This window comes from Myxine glutinosa, chromosome 9 (genome assembly GCF_964187855.1).
Source record: "Myxine glutinosa chromosome 9, kmMyxGlut1.1, whole genome shotgun sequence".
Taxonomy (NCBI): domain Eukaryota; kingdom Metazoa; phylum Chordata; class Myxini; order Myxiniformes; family Myxinidae; genus Myxine; species Myxine glutinosa.
Window position 1 is genome coordinate 40,346,776 of NC_136269.1, and position 27,763 is coordinate 40,374,538.

General features: G+C 42.2%; 1 protein-coding gene across 2 annotated transcripts in view; it reads left to right on the plus strand.

Annotated features, from left to right (window-relative positions):
* Nucleotides 1-27,763, plus strand: part of LOC137435456 (F-actin-uncapping protein LRRC16A) — a 210,878-nt gene that overhangs the window by 125,421 nt on the left and 57,694 nt on the right. For both annotated transcript variants that reach the window (XM_068129246.2, XM_078784298.1), the window contains exons 23-27: nt 4,985-5,078; nt 15,400-15,498; nt 19,266-19,391; nt 22,202-22,327; nt 26,628-26,809. In XM_068129246.2, the coding sequence (XP_067985347.2) occupies nt 4,985-5,078; nt 15,400-15,498; nt 19,266-19,391; nt 22,202-22,327; nt 26,628-26,809 (627 nt within the window). The remainder of the gene's footprint in view (nt 1-4,984; nt 5,079-15,399; nt 15,499-19,265; nt 19,392-22,201; nt 22,328-26,627; nt 26,810-27,763) is intronic.

Below are 27,763 nucleotides of genomic sequence, written 5' to 3' on the forward strand. Positions count from 1 at the left end.
AATCGGACCAACGGTTGCAGAGAAAATCATACTTATTCTGTGCAGACAGACAAACAAATGAAAAATCTGTCAGAGACCGAGGACTTGCTGGAATGTACTTTTTTATCGGCCATATTGGACAAATATGGCGGCTGAACCACGTGACCGATGACGTCATCATTATTTGTTTTCTAAACTAATTTATTCCTTGATGATGCTCAATAAATTTCATCTTGATCGGATTAAGTTTTGTACTTGTCGAATTATGACATCATAATGCAGGCACCTATGGCATCATCATTAACATATTTTATTCCCCATGGAGAGTTCTTTACAATGAGCCATGTCTCAATTTTTTCTATTCAGCACTTTCGGAGATATAGAGGTGCAAAGTTTTTCCGTTTTTCCAAGATGGCGGCCGAACCACGTGACCGATGACGTCATCATCATTTTTTTTTCTCCACCAGTTTATGCCGACATGGCGCTCAAGAAATTGCATCTTGATCGGATGAAGTGGTGGAATTTTTTTTTAACCTCCTCCTCCCAATCCCCTCTGCACAACTGCATTAAAACTTTGTCACTATAGTTTAAGACCACATTACCGAAACGGAGTCTGGTGTTATTAAAACGAAAAATTCTCCATCCCTACCCCTTCCCTACTCTTTCAAATTCCATTTTCTTTCCTGAAAATCCTTGTAGTGCCCATCTTGTTTATCCCATGTACCCCACCCCAGTCCTCTCCCTTCCACAGATCTCCTGATGTCTCTGTTCCCCACTGTTGTTGTGCTTCCCTCTCTACCCCTCTTGACTCCTGCTTCCTTTATTACATGGTATATGTGTTAGCTCTTACACGAAAAGTTTTGTACTTTTGTTTGTTTGTACGAAAGTTTGTACAAAAGTTTTGTACGAAAAGTTTGTAAAAAAAAAAAAAAAAAAAAAAGTTTTGTACTTGTCGAATTATGATGTCATAATGGAGGCACCAATGACATCATCATTAACATATTTTATTCCCCATGGAGAGTTCTTTACAATGAGCCATGTCTCAATTTTTTCTATTCAGCACTTTCGGAGATATGGAGGTGCAAATTTTTTCGGTTTTTCCATGATGGCGGCCGAACCACGTGACCGATGACGTCATCATTATTATTTTTTCTCCGCCAGTTTATGCCATCATGTCGCTCAAGAAATTGCATCTTGATTGGATGAAGTTTTGTACTTGTCGAATTATCGAATTATGACGTCATAATGGAGGCCTTGGGCCGAGAGAGTTAAAAATTGGGCACAGTCTATTCCTGGGCAAGACAAATATGTGTGTAAAGTTTGGCGATTCTATGTGCAACAGTGTAGACGTAGTACTGCGCACAAATAGACAGACAGACAAACCAACCAATCAACATTCTTGCCGGAATCTTTTCTGGCAAGTAATGAAAAATCACTCATAGAGCGACACTTGGCATAAGAGAACAAAGTATAATAGCACTCAGGAGAGCATCCTTTTTACATCACAAATAATTGGTGGTTGAATTCTGTGACCTGATATGCAAATCGTCTTCAAATTTTAAGTTGATCGGATGAAAATTTACAATTTTAGAAATTCGGCCTATGTTGACCTTTTGGCCAATGTTGACCTCAAAAGTAGTTGGTGGTTGAATTCAGTTCACTGATGTGAAAATCCTATTCTAATTTCAAGTCAATAGGACGGAAATTGAGGATTTTAGAAATTTGAAAAATGTGGTTGACCCTAGGCCTATGTTGACCTTTTGGCCTATGTTGACCTCAAATATAGTTGTTGGTTGAATTCAGTTAACTGATATGAAAATCCTATTCAAATTTTGAGTCAATCGGATGAAAATTGAGGATTTTCGAAATTTGAAAAATGTGGCTGACCCTAGGCCTATGTTGACCTTTTGGCCTATGTTGACCTCAAATATAGTTGTTGGTTGAATTCAGTTAACTGATATGAAAATCCTATTCAAAGTTTGAGTCAATCGGATGAAAATTGGGGATTTTCGAAATTTGAAAAATGTGGTTGACCCTAGGCCTATGTTGACCTTTTGGCCTATGTTGATCTCAAAAATAGTTGGTGGTTGAATTCAGTTAGCTGATATGAAAATCATACTCAAATTTGAAGTCAATCGGATGAAAATTGAGGATTTTAGACATTTGAAAAAGAGTGGTTGACCTTTGGCCTTGTGACCTCAAAAATAAATAGGATTTTGTCGGACCACCAACTCTACCATTTGGTGGAGTTTCGTGAATATCGGTTTAAAATTGTGACCTGTAGGCAAGTATAAGTGAGCGGACAAACAAACAAACAAACAAACACACACATACACACACAAACCGGAGTGATCAACATGCTTGTCAAAAAAATTTTTTTTGCAAAGTAACAAACAGACAGAGACAAACAGACTCAAATGCAATACCCTCTCCTCTGGCGAGGGTAACAAGACTTCAACTACAAAAGTCTGGTGAAATCAGATTAAATTTCAATGATGTATGAAGTAGGAATTGGCATTCCTCTTAAAGTTGCATGGATCATAGAATAATGGGAAGCACGTTACAAGAAGTAAATTGCAAAGTGAGACAGCACGAGGGGAAAAAACTATTTGCACGGCATTTCGTTCAACACTTCGAATCCGCTATCATGCATGTATGTGCGGAGATAGAAGGCCGAGTCTTGCGTCCAAACACTCGTACAGAAGGAACCAAGTTAGAAAGACCAGCTGAACATTTGCCATGGAAATATCTGTAGAACAAACTAAGTGTCCCCAATCCAAAAACATTATCTTTTCTACCCTCATTAATAATCTCCCAATCCCACTCCACCTCCTTCAAAATATCCAGTTTTCCCTCCTGAGAGTTTCCTTCTGTATCCATCTTCTCCACCCTGAATGCTCGCTGGCACCCTTGAAAACAGGGACAACAGAAGCCACTTTCCAGGATGAAGGAGAAAACGAATCAAGAGAAACGCATGTTGTATAGCTTGGCAAGAATTGATGGCGGTTCAGGAAAAAAAAACATTTTCAAAACAATCACATGGATTCCATCAGGACCAGTCACTTTTGAGGCATCTAGAGTATGAATTAATGATAGGAACCTTCTTAGGGATGGTAAAGGGAACAGGAATATCGGAGTCTGTATGAGATTGAAAATCAGGAAGAGGATGTCCCTGATCATTGAGGGTAAGCAAAGTGATCTGTAAAGAGGTTACTCTTATCCAGAGGTGAAATAGTAACCTTAGGTGCATGAAAGAAAGGAGCTATAGAAGATGTATTGTGGTTGAGGACACTGATTCGATTGAGGGCAATTCGACTGATTCGATTGAGGGTTGAGGGCAATTCGCCAAAAGTCCCTAGACCAATCCGCCGAGTGGCAATATAATCCCCTGCAGAATCTGCATAGTGCTGCAGATGCGTTTGCCATCCTCAACTAGATGGTATTCATAGAATACTTACCCTGTACGTTCAACTTAGTACGAGCCAACTCTTCTGTTTTGGAACGTTTTTTTCCTTTGATCCAATATGGCTGCCAGACCACGTGAGCGATGACATCATCAATTTATATCCTCCAATATAATTGTTGTGTAGATAACACTCAATAAATTTCAAACTGATCAGACTAAGCATTGTCCCTGTCGAATTATGACGTCATAATTACGGTACCAACGAGGTCATCGTTAACAACACTTATTCCCCATGCGGAGTTCTTTACAATGAGCCATGTTTCAATTTTTTCCCATGGAGCGGTTTCGGAGATATAGAAGGGCAACTTTTTTCGATTTTCCAAGATGGCGCCTGTACCACGTGACATATGACGTCATAATTATGAATAAAAAAAGTATACAGGCGGAGGCACTCCCATGGTGAAATTTCGTGTCAATCGGACCAACGGTTGCCGAGAAAATGAATTTTTAAATTGCAGACACGCCACACGTTCGGACGCAACCGAATGCCTAATCCTGCTTTCCGCTTCGCGAGCGCAGGGTAATAACTCTTTCACAGAGGTTACTAGCTTTGCAGAACAGACATTTAGATTTCAGAGTCCATTGCACATGGTCCTGCTTGAACAAGTGATTGTGATGAGCAATTGCTGATCCATAGCTGGAATGAACCTTCACTTGATCGATACTTGCGGGAATATGTGTCCATGTCACTGCGAACCCTTTGCGGTATTTCTTCGGCAGCCATATCCAGACCAAGACTTCAATCTGAGGTACACAGCACATCAGCAAGAAAAGAACACAGTTGCCAGGGTTAGAAGTTAGAACAAAAAAAACGAGATCAAGCCAAATGGATGTTAAAGAAGACAGTTTAACAGTTGGTGGACGTTGAAGTTTCCACGATGCTTTTTCGCAAAGAGTAGGCGAGCTATCACCGGCATCCTGAACAAATTGCAAATGTCTGTTCTAACCTACACGGGGCACTGCATCAGTGGCACAGCTGCCAAAAAATGATGCTACCCGCAGACATGTGCTGGGTATGAAAGAAGGCAGTTTTTACACCGAAAAACAACAAACTCCATACGTCATCAGCACAAACACGGTGGTCCAACTGACCAACTGGGTTTACTCTTCTCGGGGCATCATCAGGATCATTATTGACTTGAGAGCTCTGCAAAGCCAAAAGTCTGGTTCAATACCACTTAATTAAACATGAAGGGGTTAATTAAAGTCTTTCTCTAATTTAATTATAATGACATTGCCAATAATTTTTGGGTAATTGGTTTTTCATACCAGTTGGGGATACTGGGATTGTCCTGAATTTGGAAACTACTTTGAGGATTGTTTTTTTTTTTTTTTTTTTTTTGGAATATTGCTTTTTAGCTGTTAAAATCTGTGGAATATGTTTTTAGCTTTAAAAATGTTAAAATGGCACAACACATGAAGTCAGGTCGTACGCAAGCTCAGGCCTTGGACCTGCTCTAAACTGGCAGGGGTACACATGGGTACAATCTTTGTCTCTAGCTGCTTGTTTGCCATTTTTTAACTCGTGTTATGTCGCAGAAATTACACATTGCATTGGATGCCTATCCCTGTCCATGACGTGAGCCTTGCCATCAAGAACCACCCAGAAAAAACAGAGGCCGCTTTGCGCAAGGTGACCAGCCAATTATCTGTTGTTTGTTGCAGAATGCCATAATAAGGTATGTGGTGTTTCCACGTAAACTCATTTAAAATATTTTTTTACAGCACCTGGTGGACACAAAAATACCTGCTCTGAATAATTGGTGTAAATTTTAGCATCATGTGTACACACAACGGGCTGGTTAAGTGTCTTGGATTTCTTTGATACGAGACGTGCCTTCCTGTCGCTTCGCTGATGGGTTGAATCAAAAGATAGCATGTTCACATGTTCCCAAGCATATTCCATGTCTATCTGTGTCAACGAGGAAGTAAAATAAGGTAAAACATGCGAAAAATAATCTTTTATAACCCACAATTCTTGTTGTGGTTGTTGTTGTTGTCGTTGTTGTTTGTGTTCTCCTTCTGGATACTTTTATATATTTTTCTATTGCTTCAAGAACCATGACTACAGTATATGTAATTTTGTTCTAAAGAGTTCCTGCTGTCATATAATAATAAATGTTATCGATGGAGCCGCTACATTAACTCCCATTCCCACATCTTCTGCCTCAATTCTGGAAAGAGGGCCTTTTAAAACATGCATCTTTATGATTAAATGGACAAATTTTTGTTCCGAGTAAATCGATGATTAGCTTTCCAACGGTGGCATTTTTATTATTGTACTGCATCGGGAACTGCTACGTTAAAGTTCGAGGTCACACTTCTTCTTCCTCAATCACGGAAACGGACTTTTAAAACAGGAATGTTTATGATTCAACAAATACCAAATTTTTGTTCCAAATAAATCAATTAATAGCTTTCCAAGAGTACCGTTTTTAGCTCACCTGGACTTTAGTCCAGTGAACTTATGCGATCGAGCAGTGTCTGTAGGTAAGTCCGTCAGTCAGTCAGTCTGTAAACACTTCAGTCATTATCGCTTGAACCAAACACACCATTCTGATGAAACTTGGCCACAAGTGGATATCTGATGCCTAACGAAGGTGTATGTACCACATCAAAATCTGCGCTCAATAAAGGGGTGTATAGCTCCCCTCCTCTCCTCCCCCCCCCAAACTCCCCCCCTCCCCCCCCCCCCCCCCACCCGCCCACGAAGTGTGTATTTCTTCCCTTATTCAAAACTATACACACACGGTTTCAATGGAACTTGTCCACAAACTTTATCACCCATGATGGACTAAAGTTTGTTCATGACTTTTAAAATTAATCAGGTTCTGGTGGGGTTAAGGGGGGGGGGTCTAACCCTACCCCACCCCCACCCCCCCCCCCCCCCCAAAAAAAAAATAGGTATGTAATTCCTTCTCTGAAACTACACACGCAGTTTCAATGAAACTTGACCATAACCTTCATCACCCATGATGTACTAAAGTTTGTTCACGGAATTAAAACAAATCAAGGGTTTGCCCCCCAAAATAGGTGTTTACTTTCTTCTCCGTTACATATTTTATGAGTCATCCACACCTACCAGTGGTTTCCTGGTTCTACCAGGTGAGCCCAGGGGCATTGCCCCTATTTTTATTATTATACGACAGCAGGAATCCTTTAGACTGAAGCATGTCTCACACTCGCACTCACACACACACACACACACGTACACACACACACACACACACACGCTTCTCCTTTTAGTAATACGTAGTGATAATATAAAGATGGTGGTTCGTGTGCAGCCTGTGGCTGCTGGTTGCATCATTTCCTGGGGGCACTGCTGTGCGGCTGATGCAATGCCCTCTACCAGTCCACTGATACTCATTTTGCTGACTTTGGAAGGATGATAAGCTGAATCAACCCACCTGGTGTTAATTAAACGGTCTTTGCAGGGGCTCAAACTCAGGACCCGAAGATCTCAAGTCACTTTTACCATTAACCCAACACCAAGTTTAATGTAAAGATGGTGATCTGTGAATTGCAAATTTTTATTCTTCAGACTGGCATAGGGATCATTAGGCTGTTTATTCTTGTCACTTGATCTGCATGTTTTCTCCATTTATTGCATTTGAACAAGCTAACATCAATAAGGGGTGCATTAGCATTTACAGCACATCTGGTTTGTTTGCACCCGTTAAATGAAGCCTTCTGTGACGGCAATATTTATTATAAAACATTAACAGCATACAAGACTATGGTTCTCGTGAAAGGAAAGTAAATACAGCCACGTGAAAAAGTAAGTACACCCCATGTAAAGTTGACTTTTTCAACATATTTCAACACACAGCTATTTGATCTTCATTTCAACAACATTGACAGATAAAGGTGATATAATATAACAAATATCATGAAACATTTACATTTTGTAGTCCATTGTGTAACTTAAATAAACAAAAATGCAAATTTCACAGATGGAAAAAGTAAGTACATACACCCTTGGCTCTAATAGGTGGTATTGCCCACTTTGGCAGAAACAACCTCAAGAAGGCGTTTCTTATAACTGTCTACCAGTCTCTGACATCGACTGGGAGAAATTTTTGCCCACTCCATGCAGAATTCTTTCAGCTGTGCGATGTTCGAGGGGTTTCTTGCATGCACAGCTCGTTTCAAATCTCCCCACAACATCTCAATGGAATTTATATCCGGGCTTTGACTTGGCCATTCCAGAACCCTCCATTTCTTTCTTTTCAGCCATTTGGCGAGGTCACGTCTTTTCGAAGCTGCTCCATGCGCTCACGCTCTCGAAGCTAAGTGATCTATCACAATCGTGTTTTTGTCGAGACTGTATCTATCTTTCGGTGTGTGTACCTATAGCGTATCTTTTGGAAAATTTTCGGTGCTAATTCTTCGTATATGTATACACAATCGTCGGTTAATGGTATCGAGTATTCTGCGGCCTAGTACTCGTAGGCTTAGACTACCGTACCGTCTCCGACCTTGTGGTTTTTTCTCTCAGCGATTTGTCGAATGCGCTGAAATTATTTTCGTTCTCTGTTTCGTACCAGTCGTTCACCCCGTACCTCCTTGTTTAATATTTGTACTCCCAAAAAAAAAAAAAAAAAACCCCAAAAAAACATTTCCTTCCCAGGTCTTATTCGTTTATTTGTTGTTCTTTTTGTTCGTTCGTTCTTCGTTCACGATCACGCGGCTAGAAATGTATAATCTCTCCCCTGAACAACTATTTTCTCTCATATATTATAACACCCTTTTCTTCTTTTCCTACAAAAGGATTTCCATTTGTCACGGTGCTTAACAGAAACTTTCCTCCTTCATGATGTCTCTGATGCCTTGGTATCTCTCCCAGGTTACTCCCTCCTCCGGTATGATAGACCTGAGCCTCGTCCTGGAGGTGGGGTTGCTATCTTTATAAAAAACTCTCTTCCTCACTCGCCCTCCACTGCCCTCTCTCCACCTCACCCCCAGGAATACCTTTGGCTACGGCTTCCCCTTCGCTCCCACCTTTTGTTCATATGTGTGTTGTACCGTCCACCAAACAGCGATGACTCCATCTACATCTCACTGTCTGATAATATGGACCAACTTCTATCTACCCATCCCAACTCTCTCTTCCTCATATGTGGTGATTTCAATTGTCACCATGCCAGTTGGCTGGGTGTGGGTACCTCTCTCACCAGCCATGGCTCTTCAGCAAAGGACTTCTGCGACTCACTGTGGCTGACACAATCTGTCAATTTCCCGACCCGGATCTCAGTCAACGGAGCATCTTCTCTTCTGGATTTGGTTATGACAAACTTCCCTGAAAATGTCTGCTGCTCTTCTTCTGCTCCAATCGGCTCATCTGATCATGTGCTTGTCAAAGTGGACATCTCTCTGACCATTCTCAGAGAGCCTCCTCAGCGTCGGCGAGTCTGGCATTTCACTCAGGCCAACTGGCACGGTCTTCAAGCAGCCATCAATCATCTGGACTGGTCTCCCATCTCTACCGCCTCTGACATCAACTCATCCTGGGAATTCTTTCAAAGTAAATTGCTCTCTCTCATGCACAGATTTATACCATCTCGTCTTCAGTTGTCATACCCTTCCTCCCGTCCATGGTACACGGAATCTTGTGGTGAGGCTGTTGCCCTGAAACAACTTGCTTTCGTCTCCTGGAAAGCAAATCCAACGGAAAGAAATCTCATTTCCTTTCACAAAGCCCGAAACAAGTTTGTGTCCACCCTCAGGAGAGCCAGGAAACAATATCTCACCATTCTCAAGACCGAACTCTCTTATCTGTCTCCCTCTTCCAAATCCTGGTGGCGTCTGGTCAAATCTGTTTCTGGTGTTTGTTCCCCCTCCATCCCCTCCCTCACCTCAAACGGCTTAACGGCTGACTCCGCACGTGAAAAAGCTGAATGCCTCAACTCTGTGTTTGCCTCTAAATCTTGTGTCCCAAACCCATCCCTCTCTGTACCCACCGTACCCAGTCGTACCCAGCTGCTCCTGGACTCTGTGTCCTTTCCTCCTGACAAGGTGGAAAAGTTTCTGTCAACCCTCGACTCTCATTCTGCAACTGGTCCTGACGGCATCAGCCCACGGGTCCTAAAATCATGTTCTTCTGCTCTTTCACTCCCTCTTTCTGTTCTCTTCACCCTCGCTTTTGCTCAAGGTCATCTGCCATCTGCTTGGAAATCAGCCAACATCACCGGTTTGCACAAAAAAGGTGCAAAAACAGATCCCAGCAACTACAGACCAATCAGCCTTCTCCCAATTATCAGCAAAGTCATGGAATCCATCATTGCTTCAGATATTAAATCTTTCCTCTTCTCCAATGGCTTGATCTCTGATCATCAATTTGGTTTCAGACCTGGTCACTCTACTCTGGACATGCTGCTTCTGCTTTCTCAACAATGGATGGAGGTCCTCAACGCCAAACAGGAAATTAGAGCTGTCTCCCTTGACATTTCACGTGCCTTCGATACGGTCTGGCACCCTGCTCTGCTCACCAAACTCTCCTCCTTTGGTATCCATGGAAATCTCCACGCATGGCTGGCGGACTTCCTCTCTGGTCATAGTCAACGTGTGGCCCTGAATGGGTTTCTCTCATCTCCTCTTCCTGTTCAGGCTGGAGTTCCCCAAGGTAGTGTTCTGGGCCCTGTGCTTTTTCTGGTCTTCATCAATGATCTCTCTGACTCTCTTGAAAATCCTCTCTATCTCTTTGCTGACGACTCTACTCTCTGTCGCTCCATTCCTCATCCCTCAGATCGGCAGTCTGCAGCCTCCTCACTCTCTGCAGACCTGGACAAAATCACAGACTGGTCAAACAAGTGGAACATGTCTTTCAATCCTGACAAATCTCACACTCTTACAATGTCTCTCCGAAAGGACCAACTGGACAACCCTCCCATCTACTTTCTCAACAATCCTCTCCAAGAAGTTCTGTCGCTCAAGCTTTTGGGTCTCACTATCTGCCATGATCTTTCTTGGGAAAACCACATTTCCAAGCTGGCCTCCAAAGCCAGTCGCCGACTGGGCATCCTCCGTCGTGCGAAGTCCTTCCTTGGCACACCTGAGCTCCTCACCACATACAAGGCTTTCATCCGCAGCTCAATGGAATACTGTTTCCCCCTCTGGGCTGGTGCTCCTGCCTCACACCTTGCTCGGCTTCACGCTGTTGAGGCCAAAGCTTTCAGAATCATTGGAATCTCCTGCGCTGTAGTCAACACCGAGGGCCTTTCACTCACTCACCGCAGGCAGGTTGGTGGTCTTTCTGTCTTCTACCGACTCCTCTCCGGCCTTGCTCCCCCAGCTCTCTCTGTGCTCTGTCCCCCCAATATTCCTTCAGGTCGCACAAGATCTGCCTGCAACCCTCTTATGGTTAAACTGCCAAAGTCTAGGCTCTCTGCTCACCTTCACTCTTTCATTCCCCTTTTCTCCCGCCTCTGGATCTCTGATCTCCCCCACTCCCCCACTCCCTTCAATCCCACTCCTCCCTCCAGGTCTTTAAAACAGCTGTTCACCACCATCTCTTATCTTCCCCCATCGAAAACCTTGATCTTTTCTACCCCCGGTAATTCACCCCAGAGTCCTTGCAGTGTTCATATGTTTTATTCCTCTCCCACCTCCCCCCAAGTCCTCCCGATGTCCCTGCTCTCAAATGTTGTGTTTGTGTCCTTCCCCCTCCTCCCCCTCTCTTTTGTGTCCTTCCCCCTCTCTCCCCATCTTGTCTGCCGCTCCCCTTGTTTTTTGTGTTTTGTGTGTCGGTTTGTCTTTTTGTGTGATTAATGTTAGCTCTTTCACGAGCCTCGATCTTGTATACAAAAAAAAAAAAAAAAAAAAAAAAAAAATCCCTTGGTGGATTTACTGGTATGTTTAGGGTCATTGTCATGTTTCAAGGTCCTCTTTCGGTTGAGCTTCAACTTTCCAACAGATGGCCTCACATTATCCTCAAGCACCTTCTGGTACAATGAAGAATTCATCGTGGATTATATGATGGTGAGCCGCCCAGGCCCTGATGCAGCAAAGCTGCCCCAAACCATAATATTCCCACCACCATGCTTTACAGTTGGTATCAGGTTCTTGTGGTCAAATGCTGTCTTTTGCTTTCGCCAAACATGTCTTCTGGTACTGTGGCCAAATAGCTCTACCTTTGACTCATCTGTCCAGAACACATTGTTCCAGAAGTGCTGGTCTTTGCCGAGGTGTTCATTGGCAAACTTCAGTCTTGCCCTGATATTATTTCTGGACAGCAAAGGTTTCCTCCTGGCACACCTCCCATGTAGATCAAATTTGTGCAGCCTCTTTCTAATGGTAGACTCGTGCACTTTGACATCAACAGTGGCAAGAGCTACCTGTAGGTCCCGTGATGACATTCTGGGGTTCTTTGAGACTTCTTTCAGCATCTTGCGGTCTGCTCTCGGGCTGAACTTGCTGGGGCGGCCAGGCCTGAACAAGTTGGCAGTTGTTTGGAATCTTCTCCACTTGTAGATGATCTTCCGTACAGTCGAATGATTGATTTCAAATTGTTTGGAGATCTTTTTAAATCCCTTCCTAGACTCGTAGGCATCTATAACCTTCTTTCTGAAGGCCTCAGAGAACTCTTTTGATCTAGGCATGGTCACGCCGCACACTTCAACAACAAAAAGCAAACCAAACGAAATGTCTGAGGTTTAAATAAGACAGGTTCCTCCAAGATCCTCTCTAACGATGTTCTAATCATTTGCACCTGAGCTGGTGCATCTGATTCTAATTTGAGGTATTTGAAGTAGTGATAAATGTCGGGGTGTACTTACTTTTTCCACATGCGAAATTTGCATTTATGTTTATTTAAATTATACAATGGACTTCAAAATGTAAATGTTTCATGATATTTGTTATATTATATCATCTTTATCTTCCAATATTGTTGAAATGAAGATCAAATAGCTGTATGTTGAAATATGTTGAAAAAGTCAAAACTTTACATGGGGTAACAAAGTCAAAAAAAGTCAAAACAAAACTTTACAAAACTTACTTTTTTATGTGACTGTATATTATTTCACTCCTCTCAAGTTCTCATTCTCAGGCAATTCAAATCCTGCCTCTAACTTGTGCCAGTAACTTTATTCTGAGCAGCATCTTCAGCGAGTTTGCCATGTTGTCAGGTCAGGCCTATGGCATTGTGATATCACCATCAATGTAATTATGTGCAATGTAAACCAAGCCCTTTAAGATTATTACAATCTCCCGCAATGAAGTTGGGTCTATGGGTCGATCATTTCGCCATTGAGACAGGTTGGTGCTCTCTTGTTCTTCCACCACCTCCGTTTTGGTCTTGCAACCTCTGCTCTTTCCATGCTTTGCCCCTTCCAGGTTTCAGCAAGGCTCACATGTCCACCATCAACTCCCTTCTGGTGAAGCTACCTAAATCCAGGATCACGGCTCACCTCCACTTTCATTCCTCTTTACTCCCACCTTTGGAACAAACTCCCTCACTCTCTTCAATCTCATTCCTCCCTCCAGGTCTTCAAAACAGCTGTTCACCACCATCTCAGATCATCCCCAATCCAAAACCATGATCTTTTCTACCCTTGTTGACCCTCTCCTCACCCAAATCCCTCATCCTTCCAATTTTCCAGTTTCCCCTCCTTGGAGGTTTCTTCTGTATCCATCTTGTCCACTTCATGCATCCTCTGCATCCAACTTGTCCACCCCGTGCATGCGTGATTTGCATCTTGCCTGTTTTGGGTCCTGTTTCTGTCTGTTCCTTCCTGATCCGTTCAATGCATGGGCTCTTCCACAAGCCTCGACTATGTGTACAAAAAAACCCCCCATCATCATTTCGTCGAATACAAGCTAAGTGATTTACTTATTTGTTTCTAGCTGCGATGAGAGGACCGCGTTGTTGTTCTTGTTGTTGGGGTGCCTTTTTGAATAGCGCATGCGCATACACTCGGACTTCCCCTGCCGACCAAGCCCGTTTCAAATTATCCCTCTGCCACCCAGAATTAACATTAATAAATAACATTAATGAATTAACATTAACATTAACAGAAATAACATTCACGTCCATACATTTATATATGTAAGCAGTTGATGAAGCATGTTGCGTCACAAAACAAAGGACAAGACCAGAACTGAAAGACAAAAAGACGCTAGTACATGCGTATAATTTAATGACTGGTCGAATTTGGTAGCGCATATTGCAACGGATATCCTCATGATTCTACACGTCGCAGCTGGTGACCACACTGTGGTCATTTTTCTCTTTTTATTTATTTATTTAACATTACAGACACACATTGCAGCATGTCTTATAACATGTACTGTATTACCAAAAGTATTGGGATAATTAGGAAAATGCTGGGTAATTGGTTCACAATGGTTTATATGATTTCTAATAATGGTGTGATTGTCTACTGCTGGTAAGAAACTGCTCAATCCCTGTCACCAACACTTAATATGGAATTCTGATAGATATCAGCATAGCATTCCTTCTCCAGATCAGATTCCGTGGTGGATTCCGTTGACTGCTCCTCAGGTGGCATTCGAAGATGTCCCAGAGTACAGAGAGTGGGTCATTTGGGTTAATATTTGACCGCTGGGCTGGTCACTGCAGATAGTCAACACTTTATTCTTCAACTAAATTGTTAAAAGGCACAGCAATATGGCAATTGCGTGTGTCTTCTTGGAACTCCAGTGCAGTAATTGGTCTTCATTTTGATTACGATGCGTAAATACACGTTATATCGCTCCACAGGTTACATGCTTAACGACATGCATCCACACACCAACACTAAGCATCATACACACAACATAAGTCGTATGTCATAACTCATAAGTATGTTGCCGTTCACTTTATTTAAAGTTTAAAAAAAAAGAATAACTATTTCTGGTAAAATTTCTGAAAAAAACAAGGATACCACAATGTACATGAGAATTTAGATGTATTATCACCTGTGCCTGAGCAAGCATGTATGACAAAGGCTGTTCAAAATTGACCTGGATTTCCGTTGAAAAGGAAGGGTAATGTGTGCACATTAATTTTTGAGGGAATTTATCATTAAAATGTCAATAACCAATCCCAATCATCAGGCGTTTCCTGCTTTTAGTGCACGTACTGAAAATTATGATTGCGCCATTGAGTGAGGTAACCGAGGATGGATTAACACCATCAATTGTCTGGTTTTAAGCAGACTGATGAAATGAATCCCGCTTACTCCATTGCTCCTATAGTGCGTAACTGCAATGTTGTATGTATGAGAATGTTACTTTTGGATCTGCTGACCCTGTGGGTGATGGAGGGGGCATCATCCCCCGGCACACATTTCTGGCTTGTCGGGCGTCATCAGCAGATGCCCAATCCCCGAGTGAGTTGTTTGCGGCTACTTGAGTGGTCTTGTATCGAATATAAACTTCATCACTGTTCTGTGACCGGAAACCTTATGTGCCACCGGCTATCGGCACATTGATCCTGAACATGAACGTTCTGTTTTGTTGTTAAATTGTTCCGAATGCCTCTCCAGATCTCCCTGTTTGTGGCCCATTCAGGGTGGTGTGCGAAAAACGCATGTTGTAGGTCAGCATCCACGTGGAAATAATTGGTGCGGTAGATCATTCCTCATTTCACTAAAGGGGTTTACATTTGAAAGAGGGCAAAACGACGAATAATGATGAAATATCTAGTCACCTCAAAACATCATCATGCTTGTTGAATTTTACAGATGATTGACTTCACAGAATGGTGATAATTGGTATATACATAAACAAACACCAAGGTAAAATTTGAATCACTTTCCTACCCATGATGGGGTTAAATCCAGCTCGTCGTGACATATTAATATATTTTATTTCACCGTTACATATAATTGATCTTGTATTAAAGGAATGATTGTATAATTATTTGACATGCTTTTGTTATCATTGCTGCCTCGATCAAACACTTGGAGCTTGGTGCAACGAACAATGACCCTTGATCCTATTTCTCATAGATCGAGACCCTTCTGCTGCGTAACCAGGGTCGTGGAAATGCATCTCCAGAGCGAATCTTCCGCCTTCAGCACTGCATTGCGCATGATACAACTCAGCAGGCAAGAGGCTCCAGGGGCGAACTAATGTTTCTTGGACAACCTACAGCATGGATATACATTAGTGATATTGCTTCATAATACTGAGGATAACGACCAACATCAAAATGAACATTATATGTTAATTCTGAACTTGCAGTAGATAGAAATTGTGTGTGTTGTGTGTGTTTTCCTAATTATGATTGTCCATGGGACAAAATCAGAAGATGTGTATATCTGCGTACAGTGCCCTCAATAAGTAATGGAACAGTGAAGTCAAATTTGTTATTATTGATATATCCTCAACAAATTTTGATTTGAGAACAACAACAACAAACAACAACACCTTTAGAGGCCATTTTTCCCCACAGAGCAGGGGTTGGCCTTTTTTGGGCACCATGGTTCCCTTTTTGAAGCAATGTTTTACGGCCGGATGCCCTTCCTGCCGCCAACCCTGTTTGTCGCCTCTTGCAACACACAGGGAATTACCAGTGAACTGGTACTCAATTTGCCGACCTCGGAAGGATGACAGGCTGAGTCAACCCCCCTGGCGTTAATTCAGCGATCGACCGGGATTCAAACCCAGAATCCTAGGATCCCAAGCCGGCACCCTAACTGCTAAGCCAACACCAGGCTATGATTTGAGAACAAAAGATGAATATGAGACGAGAGTACAAAATGCCAGTTTAATACTTTTGCTCGTGTTGAAAGTTCCCAAGAGCACAGTGAGCTCCATCATTAGGAAATGGAAAGAATATGGAACTACCCAGACTCGCCCTAGAGCTGGCCGTCCGAACAAACGAAACAAGCGGGCTAGAAGGACCTTGGTCAGGGACATAGGCATAGTTTGACTTCTCTATTTGGGGGGGGGGGGGGCAAGGGCTTAATATTAATAATGGTCTGACTTCCAAAATTACCGTTTGTTAGTGTAGTTAATGTGAAATCACAAATACAGTTTACGTTCATTATTGTTACTCACGTTTAATACAGGATGTTTTTATGTTAATTGTAAACTACTGAAAAAAATTAAGGTGGGGGCATTGCCGCCCCCTGCCCCCCCCCAAACTCTGCTGTGGTCAGGCATCTGACTAATAACCCAAAGATCACTCTGACAGAACTACAGAGTTCCTCGGCTGAGATGGGAGAACCTGCTGAAAGGCCAACGGTCTCTGCAGCACTTCAAAATCTCGGCTTTATGGGAGAGTGGCCAGATGGAAGCCACTCCTGAGGAAAACGCACATTATAGCGAGCCTGGAGTTTGCAAAAAGGCATGCGAAAGACTCTGAGAGCATGAGGCAAAAGATTATATTGTCTGATGAGACGAAAATTTAACTATTTGGCTTGAATGCAAAGCGTTACCTCTGGCAGAAACCGAGCGCAACTCATCACCCATATAACACCATCCCTACCATGAAGCATGGCAGTGGCCGCATCATGCTATGGGGAAGCTTTTCAGCGGCAGGGACTGTGAGACTTGTGAGGATAGAGAGATCAATGAATGGAGCAAAATACAAGCAAATTCTTTAGGAGAACCTGCTTCAGAGTGCAAAAGACCTTAGACTGCTGCAAATATACATTCCAATGGGAAAATGACGCCAAGCATACAACCAAAGCAATACTGGAAAGGCTTCAGAACAAGAATGTGAACGTCCTTGAATGGCCTAGCCAAAGCCCAGACTTGAATCTCATTGAGAATCTGTGAAAAGACATGAAGATTGCTGGTCACTGATGCTCCCCATCAACTTGACAGAGCTTGAGCAAATCTGCAAGGAAGAATGGGAGAATCTTCCCAAATTTAGATGTGCAAAGTTGATAGACATGCCCAAGAAAACTCGAAGCTATAATCACTGCCAAAGGCGCTTGCATGAAGTATTGAGCTTCCTTATACGGATTAAATACTTGTGTAAATTAGATATTTCTGTATTTCATTTTTAATTATTTTGTAAAAATGTATAAAAACGAAATTCCACTTTGACATGATGGGGAATTATTTGTAGATCAGTGACAAAAAAATCTCAATTTAATCCATTTTAAATTCAAGCTGTAACACAACAAAATGTGAAAAAGTCAAGAGGTGTGAATACTTTATGAAAGCATATATATATATATATATAGTTAATTGTGAGAAATAGCAGAAACTCCACAATACAAGCAGGGTAACTCATTTGCATCAAATATAAAATAGGAGGACATCAAATAAGTTACGGACGTAGCTTCAGGACGATCTTTTATTTTTGCCAAGCTTTCGGCCAAATAGGCCTTCTTCTCAGTCTTCCTTCCTCTCGTTTAACTTGAGTTTCTATGGGCCATTCTACCAGCCATTGCCACATGGTACAAAATAACAAATAATATACTTTCTTAAAATACATATGTTTGTCAAAAAACGTTGATTGTTCACCGACTCGAGTGTGCATTGCTAAAGATTCAAAGGGGACTCTGGTATATGTTTGTGTGTGTTAATCTTTTGTTTATGATGGTAAAATGTGTGTATTTCATTTATCAATCACTTTAGGGACTCAAATGGTGATGTCACAGCTGTCACCATTTTGCAGGACTCCAGTACCTCAAAATTTGGCACCACACTGCTGGCCATGATGCATTTATTGGGTTGGAAGGGCCTTGTTTTAGTTTATTGTTATGCCCGACCACAACCTCACCTCCTTGTTGGTGGGGCAGTAAAGCAGAGGTAATGTTCTCATGTGGCAGACAGACATTACTGTACACTGATAGCACAGCTTTGGCTGCTTTGGGGCACAATCTGTGCCTTGCTGCTCCACAAAGCTAGGAGGTATAACACAGTATTAAGCCGACTAGCTTTGCGTGGTCACAGGAAAATCATTATGTGGTGTGTCATCCTGATGAGCTCATAACAAGGGTGAAACCATGGTCGGCGACTCCACTGTTCTTTACTTGTGACCTACAAAGCTTCCTTCTTCAAAATGGATTCGAGTGTGCTCTGCTGAAGCTATCTGGGCAGAAAGCAAAGCGGTACGCATGCGCTCGTGGCATTTGATGCCATGATGCATTTATCAGGTCGGAAGGGCCTTGTTTTGGTTTGTTGTTGCACCTGACAACAACCCCACCTCATGGTTGGTGTGGCAGTAATGCAGAGATAATGTGTTCGTGTAGCAGACAAACATTACTGCTCACAGAGCACGCAGCTTTGGCTGCTATGGGACACAAACTGTGCCTTACTGCTCTTCCAAACTCGGAGCTTTAATACATATACATATACATACACACACGCACGCTAAGTCCAATTTGTGAGGCTAAAAAGACATGCTGAGTAAAAGATTGTAGAACTGCAAGCAAAAATGTGCCCAACAGGATGGTCCATAGTTAGCATATAGTGTTTACTTTTGGACCCGTCTAGTCATTGTTAGATTCCCAACCCGAATATATACTTGTGCCTTCCCTCGGACAGATGTTAAGCTTGATGTCCTGTCTGCTATTATGAATTGGTGGACATGAAATACCCCATGGTGCCCTTCATGAAGAGTAGGCGAGCTATACCCATAACTCTGAAGAAATAGCAAGTTCCTGCCACTTTCATTTGAATGTCAGGCCCAGACAGCAGGTTCCTAAAATACTTGGGCCAAAAACCTTCCCCACCCACTGACATAAGAAGTTGGGAACAATCGGAGCAATAAAAGTAGTAGTAGTGAAACGCAAGCTGAAATGTGCATAATTGCTGAAAAAAGACGACACATGTGCTCAGTGGCAGCCAATGCATTTGCTGCACCGCCTGCATCAGCTTCTAATAGCCAAACTGTCATTCTGTTCCATCCCAGCTGGTTGATCAATTGTGCGTGAAGGTGCAAGATCAGCTTCGGTTACTGGAAAACGGCTCGAATGCTGACTCAACACAGAGACGCCTTGCCAATTCCCTTCTGAGTCAAGCGAAAAACTCAAGAGTGGTGAGATTCTGCTCACATGGTGTACAGCTGAGCTCAAGGGAGCACATTTAATATTTGGATGGTCAAAAAGGAAACTTGTTTTGTACCATTTGATGTTTTTTGTATTACTTGAGAGGACGTCCAAAGAAGTAAGTCGAGTTGATGACCCAATACCCCCCCTCTCCTGCTATCTCACGTTCTCCTTAATTATTTTCACCAATCAAATGTGGTGCATGCATTTTCTGAAGGATTATAGGAAAGCCCAATAAAGAAAGGAGGCAATTCTACAGACAATTGGGGAGTGAGTGGATCAGGGTAGGAGGGAGGGGGAAGGGACAAAGGAGATTTGAGAAAGGTGACAAGGAATGGCCTACTAAACTAAATGAGCTTGTACTACCATATTGGGCGAAAAAGAACAAAAGGCTAAGGGGCATGACAACAGGACCAGGTTTGTGGTGGTAGAGGAAAATTAAGCTGCCAACTGTCTAGTGAGCTTACAACTGATCTGTACAGTATCAGATATGTTATTGCATAAATGCAACCAACTGGACAACATATGAGATGATATAATAAGATATAGTGATTTGGGAGCCGCTCTTGGTCGACACTGCAAAATGTTTCAACTTCAAACCAACGCAACCTTCACCCAAACAAACCCATGGAGATGATTATTTGCTGCTCCTGTTTATCCTCTATTAAAATGGTTGTGAAGGTGGCAAGCTATCTTAATTGTTTTCTTATCAGGGCTATTAAAATGTATTTTGATTTCTTCCTACAAATCTGGGATTGTATAATAGCTGTTTATTTGCTTTCACTATCACTTTTACTTCGGCCACCAAAGGTGGACAGAAGTTATGTTTTCACCCCTGTCTGTTTGTTTGTCTGTCTGTTTGTTTGTCTATGAGCAGGATATTTCGAAAAGTTACACACACACACAACTTTGAGGCTTGTATTCTTTTTATGTTTTCATCCAAATGTGTTCATAATCTAGTTGACATGGATCAGCACATTATGGTCTGTACACTCCAAAAACAAACATGCTGCCAGGTGGAGGCAAAGTTGAGTTGTATATGGAAACAACACGGCTGCCCAAAATGAATTCACAAATTGCCAACAACGCCATTCCACAAATGAGTATAAGTTTTTATATATGACTTTTTGAACCCGTCTTATCAAACATTTGCATTACCTGCTCTCGTAAAAAAAAACAAAAAAAAAACAAGTCCTGAAACCTTTTGACCAATCTTCATGCGAATAATAGCCAAGGAATGATCCATCACAATTGCCAACAGCAGTGTAGTTTGAAACTATCAAAATATCTACCTTGTTTATCGACTTGATTGTCATATATTACAGTTAGGCCGTTTGATAAATCGATTCTACTCTGTTGTGACATTAATGGCTGCGTATTTTAGTATTTACCTAAACTAAGGTTGCCATAGTCCGGTTTTACCCAGACATGCCTTCCTTTTCGGTCCTTAAATCTCCGTCCGGCGGGGTTTTTAAATATCTAAAAATGCCTGGGATTTTGCCATTTAAGATTTGGGATACTTTTTTTTTGTTTTACCTTATTTAAGCGGTGAACCCCTTTTGTACATTTTCTTGCGGTGATAAAATGTGGTTATGTAATATTTGGACCAGGGAAGTTTGGTACAAGTCTGTACTACTCCGTCATGGCATAATAGATGTGTTCGAACATCACACATCCAATACCTGTCCAACCTCGCAGTGAGAGAGTGCAGTGCCGTGCTGTCCGCAATTCAGTGTCTTTTCTGAGTCCGTACAGTTATACCGTAAACATTTGTTTGATTTTCGACTTTACAATGCCAAAACGAAAGTTCAATTCACCGCAGAACTAAAGACAAAATTCCCATGTTTTTGATGTGGTCCAGAAGAATGGGAAGCCGAGTGCTTGGTAATATAGAGTTGGTATGTACTTCTCTGTGGCAAATAAAGGTGCTATTGATTTGCATTCTCATGTGGACTTGGACGAGCACAACATTTCCAGGAATAATTTCGTATTTCGACTGGAACAACGGCGGCTTGCAGTCAAAATTAATCGAGGTGCGGAAGAAGGACTAGTGAAAGCAAAGGACTCGCTACATGTAAAGAGGTACATTGAAATCTTACTATAATTCACCAAATGTCTGTCTGTTTGTTCCCAGGTACCGCAAAACGGCTGAACCGATCGCAACGAAATTTTGGGTGGGCAATCCTGGGAACCCCTGGAGTAAAATAGGCTATATATTTTTTCCAATTTCCAATTTTTCCAATTTTCCAGTTTTTCCAAACATGATGGAATAATATTTACCGATATGAACAGTGATGTGGCTTTTGTTGAAATTCTACAAATACTGTTTAGATTTTGATGATTTGCGTGTGATATGATTTAACGGATGTTTATATAAATCGTTTAAATAAAAAAAGACTTCAATTTCTGATATTTTGCCTTTTCATTTGGGCCTCCCAATTGAAGCTCCGCCCTTAGGGTGGGTACCGTTGCTAGTTTGAATAATTATAACATTGATTCTTGAGCCCATAACACTTGATCTTATTTATAGATACTGAATGTAGACGATATGTCGTACCCTGTATATATATCATTTTAATACAACATGAGTTGGTAGATACTGATACAAATATCATGCACCCCCTCTTTTTTCCCCCTCTGTGTCCTCTTTTTTTGAATTTCAAATATGGTAAACCTACCTAAACAAAATTGACTTATTTTGCTTTTTTGGAAGGATTTGAATTGTCTTTGTCAAAAACGATTGAATGGGTGTATGTCGGACTGATCTCATCATAGGTTTCTGTTGTGCCCTTATACCCAGTTGCTGCTTGCTCTTTACAAATGCAGCGAGGAGTTTTGGGATTCCAGTAACTCCATCAATCCTGTGATTCAGAAATTGGATGGGGCTGCATCCCTTGTGGGGCAGGCCATAGAGAGCCAGCTGCAGGTGAAAATCTCTGCTCATGTGCACCAACATACTTGACAAGGATGAATTTTAACTTTCTGGAGAATGGTCCAGTTTGTTGGTTTTTATTTTATTTTATTTTAATGCAATTCCAACTTCATTGCACGTGTTTGGTTGGTCCATGATAAGTCAAATCAACAGTCCAAAAGAAGTCTGCTCTGTACATGTGTGCAACCATTAGCTTTGGACGATAATGTGTGGTTGTCTGCCAATTAGCACAGTACTTCCTGTTTACCCACCTCATGGATGTTGCTTCAATTGAACTTTACCAGACTCAGTGGCAAAATGGTTAGTGTGTCCGCACTGAGTCTGTGAGATCGGCTTTTTGAACCCGGCCAAAGTCATGTATCAAAGACAAAAAATTGTAGCTTGTGCTCCTTGCTTGATGATCAGCATTTAAATAGTATAGAACACGAACAACCATGGGTTGGAAACCATTGCACATGCTTAATGGGCATAACGGTTTCTTCCTGCATTGAAGCTCCTTGTAAGAGAACTCATGATATTAAATGATGAATTTATAATTATATATATATATATTAAAAATAAGGACAATGACCCAGGGCTCACCTGGTAGAACCAGGGAGCCACTGATAGGCGTGGATGACTAACAAAATGTGTAACGTAGAAGAAAGTAAATACCTATTTTAAGGGACAACCCCCCCCCCCATCTCCCCGCCCCATCTCCCCCCCCCGCCCTCCCCCACCCCCCCGATCCCTCCCCCCGCCCTCACCCCCCCCCCCCCACCGTAGATCCCTTTAGACCCTGATTTCTTAATGCGATGAACAACCTTTAGTAGATCACGGGTGATGAAGATTGTGGTCAAGTTCCATTGAAATTGTGTGTAATTTCAAAGAGGTTCCGAGTATCTACGTGCATACATCCTGACTTGCTGCCGGACTCAATGACTGCCTGACTGACAGACACAGTGCAATGCTAATATCTCTCCTGAACATTTTTTGTTCCAGCTGAGCTAAAAATAATTAAGTAATAAGTGCAACCATGATACATGCAATAAACATGTCCTTGATTGACACAAATCCGCTCACGATGCTCATTGCAGTGCATGAACAATCTGTGCATCCAGATATTGTAGGCCGATGTGACGATAGCGGGATGTTCTTGTTTCATATGCAGCCTGCGGCTGCTGGTTGCATCATATTTCTGGAAGCGCATTTATGCCGCTGATGCAGTGCCCCAATTACCAGTGAGCTGGTACTCAATTTGCCGACCTCGGAAGGATGACGGGCTGAGTCAACTCCCCTGGCGTTAATTCAACGATCGACCGGGATTCTAACTCAGGATCTTAGGATCCCAAGCCGGCACCCGAACCTTTAAGGCAACACCATGCTCGATAGCAGGAGCCATTTCCACGTACATTGTAAATGTGCCAATATAAGGGTGTGACCTTTCTCTTGGCACTTAAACATATGTATCTATAATACTGGTTCTAAAAAAATCGAATGATCCTCTCCCCAATCTTGCTTAGGAGAGAGGCAGAGCTTGGACTGCACATGCTCATTTGCCCGAAATTTACGACTCCGCCCTATATTTGTAGGGAGAGGGGCGGAGCTTGCATCAAGCAAGCAAGAATACTCTCAGGAAACGTACCCATCCCCAGTGATGGGAAAAGTTTAAGCTAATTTATCAATTAAAAATATTTAATGGACTAAAGGTCAATTGCGTCGCACTCTTCTTTTCACTCAGTGCCACAGCACTGAATTCCTTATACCTCCCACCACAAGATGGTGGTGCAACATCGGGTGGCTGAGGTTGGGTTTGTCGAAAAGATTGTGAATTTTAAAAAGATTTTAAATTGTGTGTGACCCCATGAAGGTCTGTATTAAATCTACCTTTATCCCAGATGTTCATGTTGATTTTAAAGATTACTGGAAGGGACAATAAAAAAGTTGAGTGTTGAGCTTTGCCTGTGTGCATAGCTTTTCAAACAGCATGGGAAACAGCGGTGCCATAAACGGGAGACAGAGAAATGCATGGACAGACATCATGGTTCGCAATACGTATATACAGTGCATTCAGAAAGTATTGAGACCCCTTCACTTTTTTCACATTTTGTTATGTTGCAGCCTTATGCTGAAATCGTTTAAATTCATTTTTTCCCTCATCAATCCACACTCAATACCCCATAATGACAAGGAGAAAACAGGATTTTAGAAAGTTTTGCAAATTTATTAAAAAGAATAAACTGAAATATCACATAGACATAAGTATTCAGACCCTTAACTCAGTACTTAGTTGAAGCACCTTTGGCAGCGATTACAGCCTCGAGTCTTCTTGGGTATGATGCGACGAGCTTTGCACACCTGGATTTGGGGATTTTTGCCATTCTTCTCTGCAGATCCTCTCAAGCTCTGTCAGGTTGGATGGGGACCGTTGGTGGACAGCCATTTTCAGGTCTCTCCAGAGATGTTCGATTGGGTTCAAGTCAGGGCTCTGGTTGGGCCACTCAAGGACCTTCACAGAGTTGTCCCTAAGCCACTCTTGCGTTGTCTTGGCTGTGTGCTTAGGATCTTTGTCCTGTTGGAAGGTGAACCTTCGGCCCAGTCTGAGGTCCTGAGCGCTCTGTTTCAGGTTTTCATTAAGGCTATCTCTGTACTTTGCTCTGTTCATTGTTCCCTCAACCCTGACCAGTTCCCCAGTCCCTGCTGCTGAAAAACACCCCACAGCATGATGCTGCCACCACCATGCTTCACCGTTGGGATAGTATTGGGCAGGTGATGAGCGGTGCCTGCTTTCCTCCAGACATGATGCTTAGAATTGAGGCCAAACAGTTCAATCTTGGATTTATCAGACCACAGAATCTTGTTTCTCACAGTCTGAGAGTCCTTTTGGTGCTTTTTTGCAAACTCCAAGTGGGCTTTCATGTGTCTTTCACTGAGGAGAGGCTTCCGTCTGGCCACTCTGCCATAAAGCCCAGATCGGTGGAGTGTTGCAGTGATGGTTGTCCTTCTGAAAGTTTCTCCCATCTCCACACAGGATCTCTGGAGCTCAGCCAGAGTGACCATCGGGTTCTTGGTCACCTCTCTTACCAAGGCCCTTCTCCCCCGATTGCTCAGTTTGGCCGGACGGCCAGCTCTAGGAAGAGTCCTGGTTGTTCCAAACTTCTTCTATTTAAGAATTATGGAGGCCACTCTGCTCTTGGGAACCTTCAATGCAGCAGAACTTTTTTTGTAGGCCTCCCCAGATCTGTGCCTCGACACAATCTTGTCTCTGAGCTCTGCAGGCAGTTCCTTCGACCTCATGGCTTGGTTTTTTCTCTGATATGCATTGTCAGCTGTGAGACCTTAGATAGACAGGTGTGTGCCTTTCAAATCATGTCCAATCAATTGAATTAACCACAGGTGGACTCCAATCAAGGTGTAGAAACATCTCAAAGATGATCAAGAGAAATGGGAGGCACCTGAGCTAAAGTTCAAGTGTCATAGCAAAGGGTCTGAATACTTATGTCAATGTGATATTTCAGTTTTTTTATTTTAATAAATTTGCAAAACTTTCTAAAATCCTGTTTTCTCTTTGTCATTATGGGGTATTGAGTGCAGATTGATGAGTAAAAAATGAATTTAAACGATTTCAGCCTAAGGCTGCAACATAACAAAATGTGAAAAAAGTAAAGGGGTCTGAATACTTTCTGAATGCACTGTATAAGATAGATAGATAGATGTATGCTTATTTTATGGCCGGATCTATTATTCTTTAGCCTGGTGTTGGTTTAGCGGTTAGGGTGCTGGCTTGGGATCCTAGGATCCTGGGTTCGAATCCCGGTCGATCGCTAAATTAACAACCAGGGGGGTTGACTCAGCCTGTCATCCTTCCGAGGTCGGCAAATTGAGTACCAGCTTGCTGGGATGAATGATCCCGGTGTGTACCCTGGCTTAGAATAGGTACACCGTATCCCTGTGCATCGTAAGAGGCGACTAAGGGTTGGCGCCAGGAAGGGCATCCAGCCATAAAAACTGCCTCAAACAGGGAACCATGATTGTCATGGGGCCCACAAGGCTAACCCCCGCTCTAGCAGGGAAAAATGGCCTTTAAAAAACGATCATTCATTCATTCATTTCATTCATGTATGCTTATTCTTGTGAAAGATATTCACAAACTTGTTCTCTGGCTGCAGCGCTGGTGATGAAAGCTATTGATTTTGCTTCTTGTTATAAATTTGTTTATGAAGATAAAATATAATTCTGATGATTCGCAGCAGGCATGATAAATTGCTGTCTTGTTCACCTTGTTCACTTTGCCCTGATGTGACCCGATCAACAGGTGATGGTAGAGGCCATGCATACAACAATGGGAAACCTTTGTTCTTCCTTGATAACTCATGAGGGTTGCACAGAAGCCTGGCATGAAACCGTGGTAGGCAGCAACACACTGGCACTTCCACGAGGGTATGTGCAGAAGGTCTTGGTGGAACACGCTGGTTCAGAACTGCTCAAGCAAATTGGGTAAGATGATCCTGTTGCATGATTTTGCTTTACTGAGATGATAGTTAAGTCTCCCTCTATAGGATAGGGAGGGCCTCAAAGCTCTTGTAGGGTTTGTTTCTACAATTAGTGCCCCAAATTTTTAATGGTAGCCCAAAGTTTACTCCTAGGAGTATTAAACCATCACTTAGGTTTTTAAGTTATTTTTATTCTTCCTTCACTGCCAATTTCCGAACTGTATCTCAGATCTGGCTGGGACTTTCGGAATGAAATTTTGCATCAGTAATGGAAATGGAAAGTATGCGTGGATGACATCATTTTTGACCTTGACCTATTTTTTTAGGTCATGACCTAATTATAGCCATTTTAAGATTTTTTCCTCATAAGTCGACTAATGTTTGGCTGCTCGGAACAAAATTGCCCTCTCTGGATTGTCTAGAGCAAGGGCACATTTATGCTGAATTTACATTATACCCCTCCGAGTTAAAGGGCAATGTCAAATGGCGATATAAAAAAAAATACTTGTTCATGGTCAAATAGCGGTCTGAAAAAAAAAGAAGTTTGTCATCACTCAATTTTGTCAATGCGGAATATAAAAGACCGCTTCGCCTTCCTAGATGTTCTAGCATCATAATAGTGTACCTGCATTTAAGTTGTTCACCTGATATTTGATTAATGTCCTTGCCATATTTTTTTTTGGTTTGCGACCTAATTACCAAAAAACACTTTTTTTATCATAACTTGCACAATTTTCCTATGATTTTCATGGTGTTGAGTTTTCTGGATAGTTTGGAGATGGGGACACATTTTCTTTATTTACACTGTATCCCTAAATGTTGAAGGTCAAGGACATATAACGGTCCGAAAAAAATATGACCATTATTGGATCGCAGGCCGGGGGTGGCTTACCCTTAGCGATCGCCTTGTGATTGCAGAAGTCTAGTTTTCTTTCCTTTTCAACTTTTGCAGTCCTTG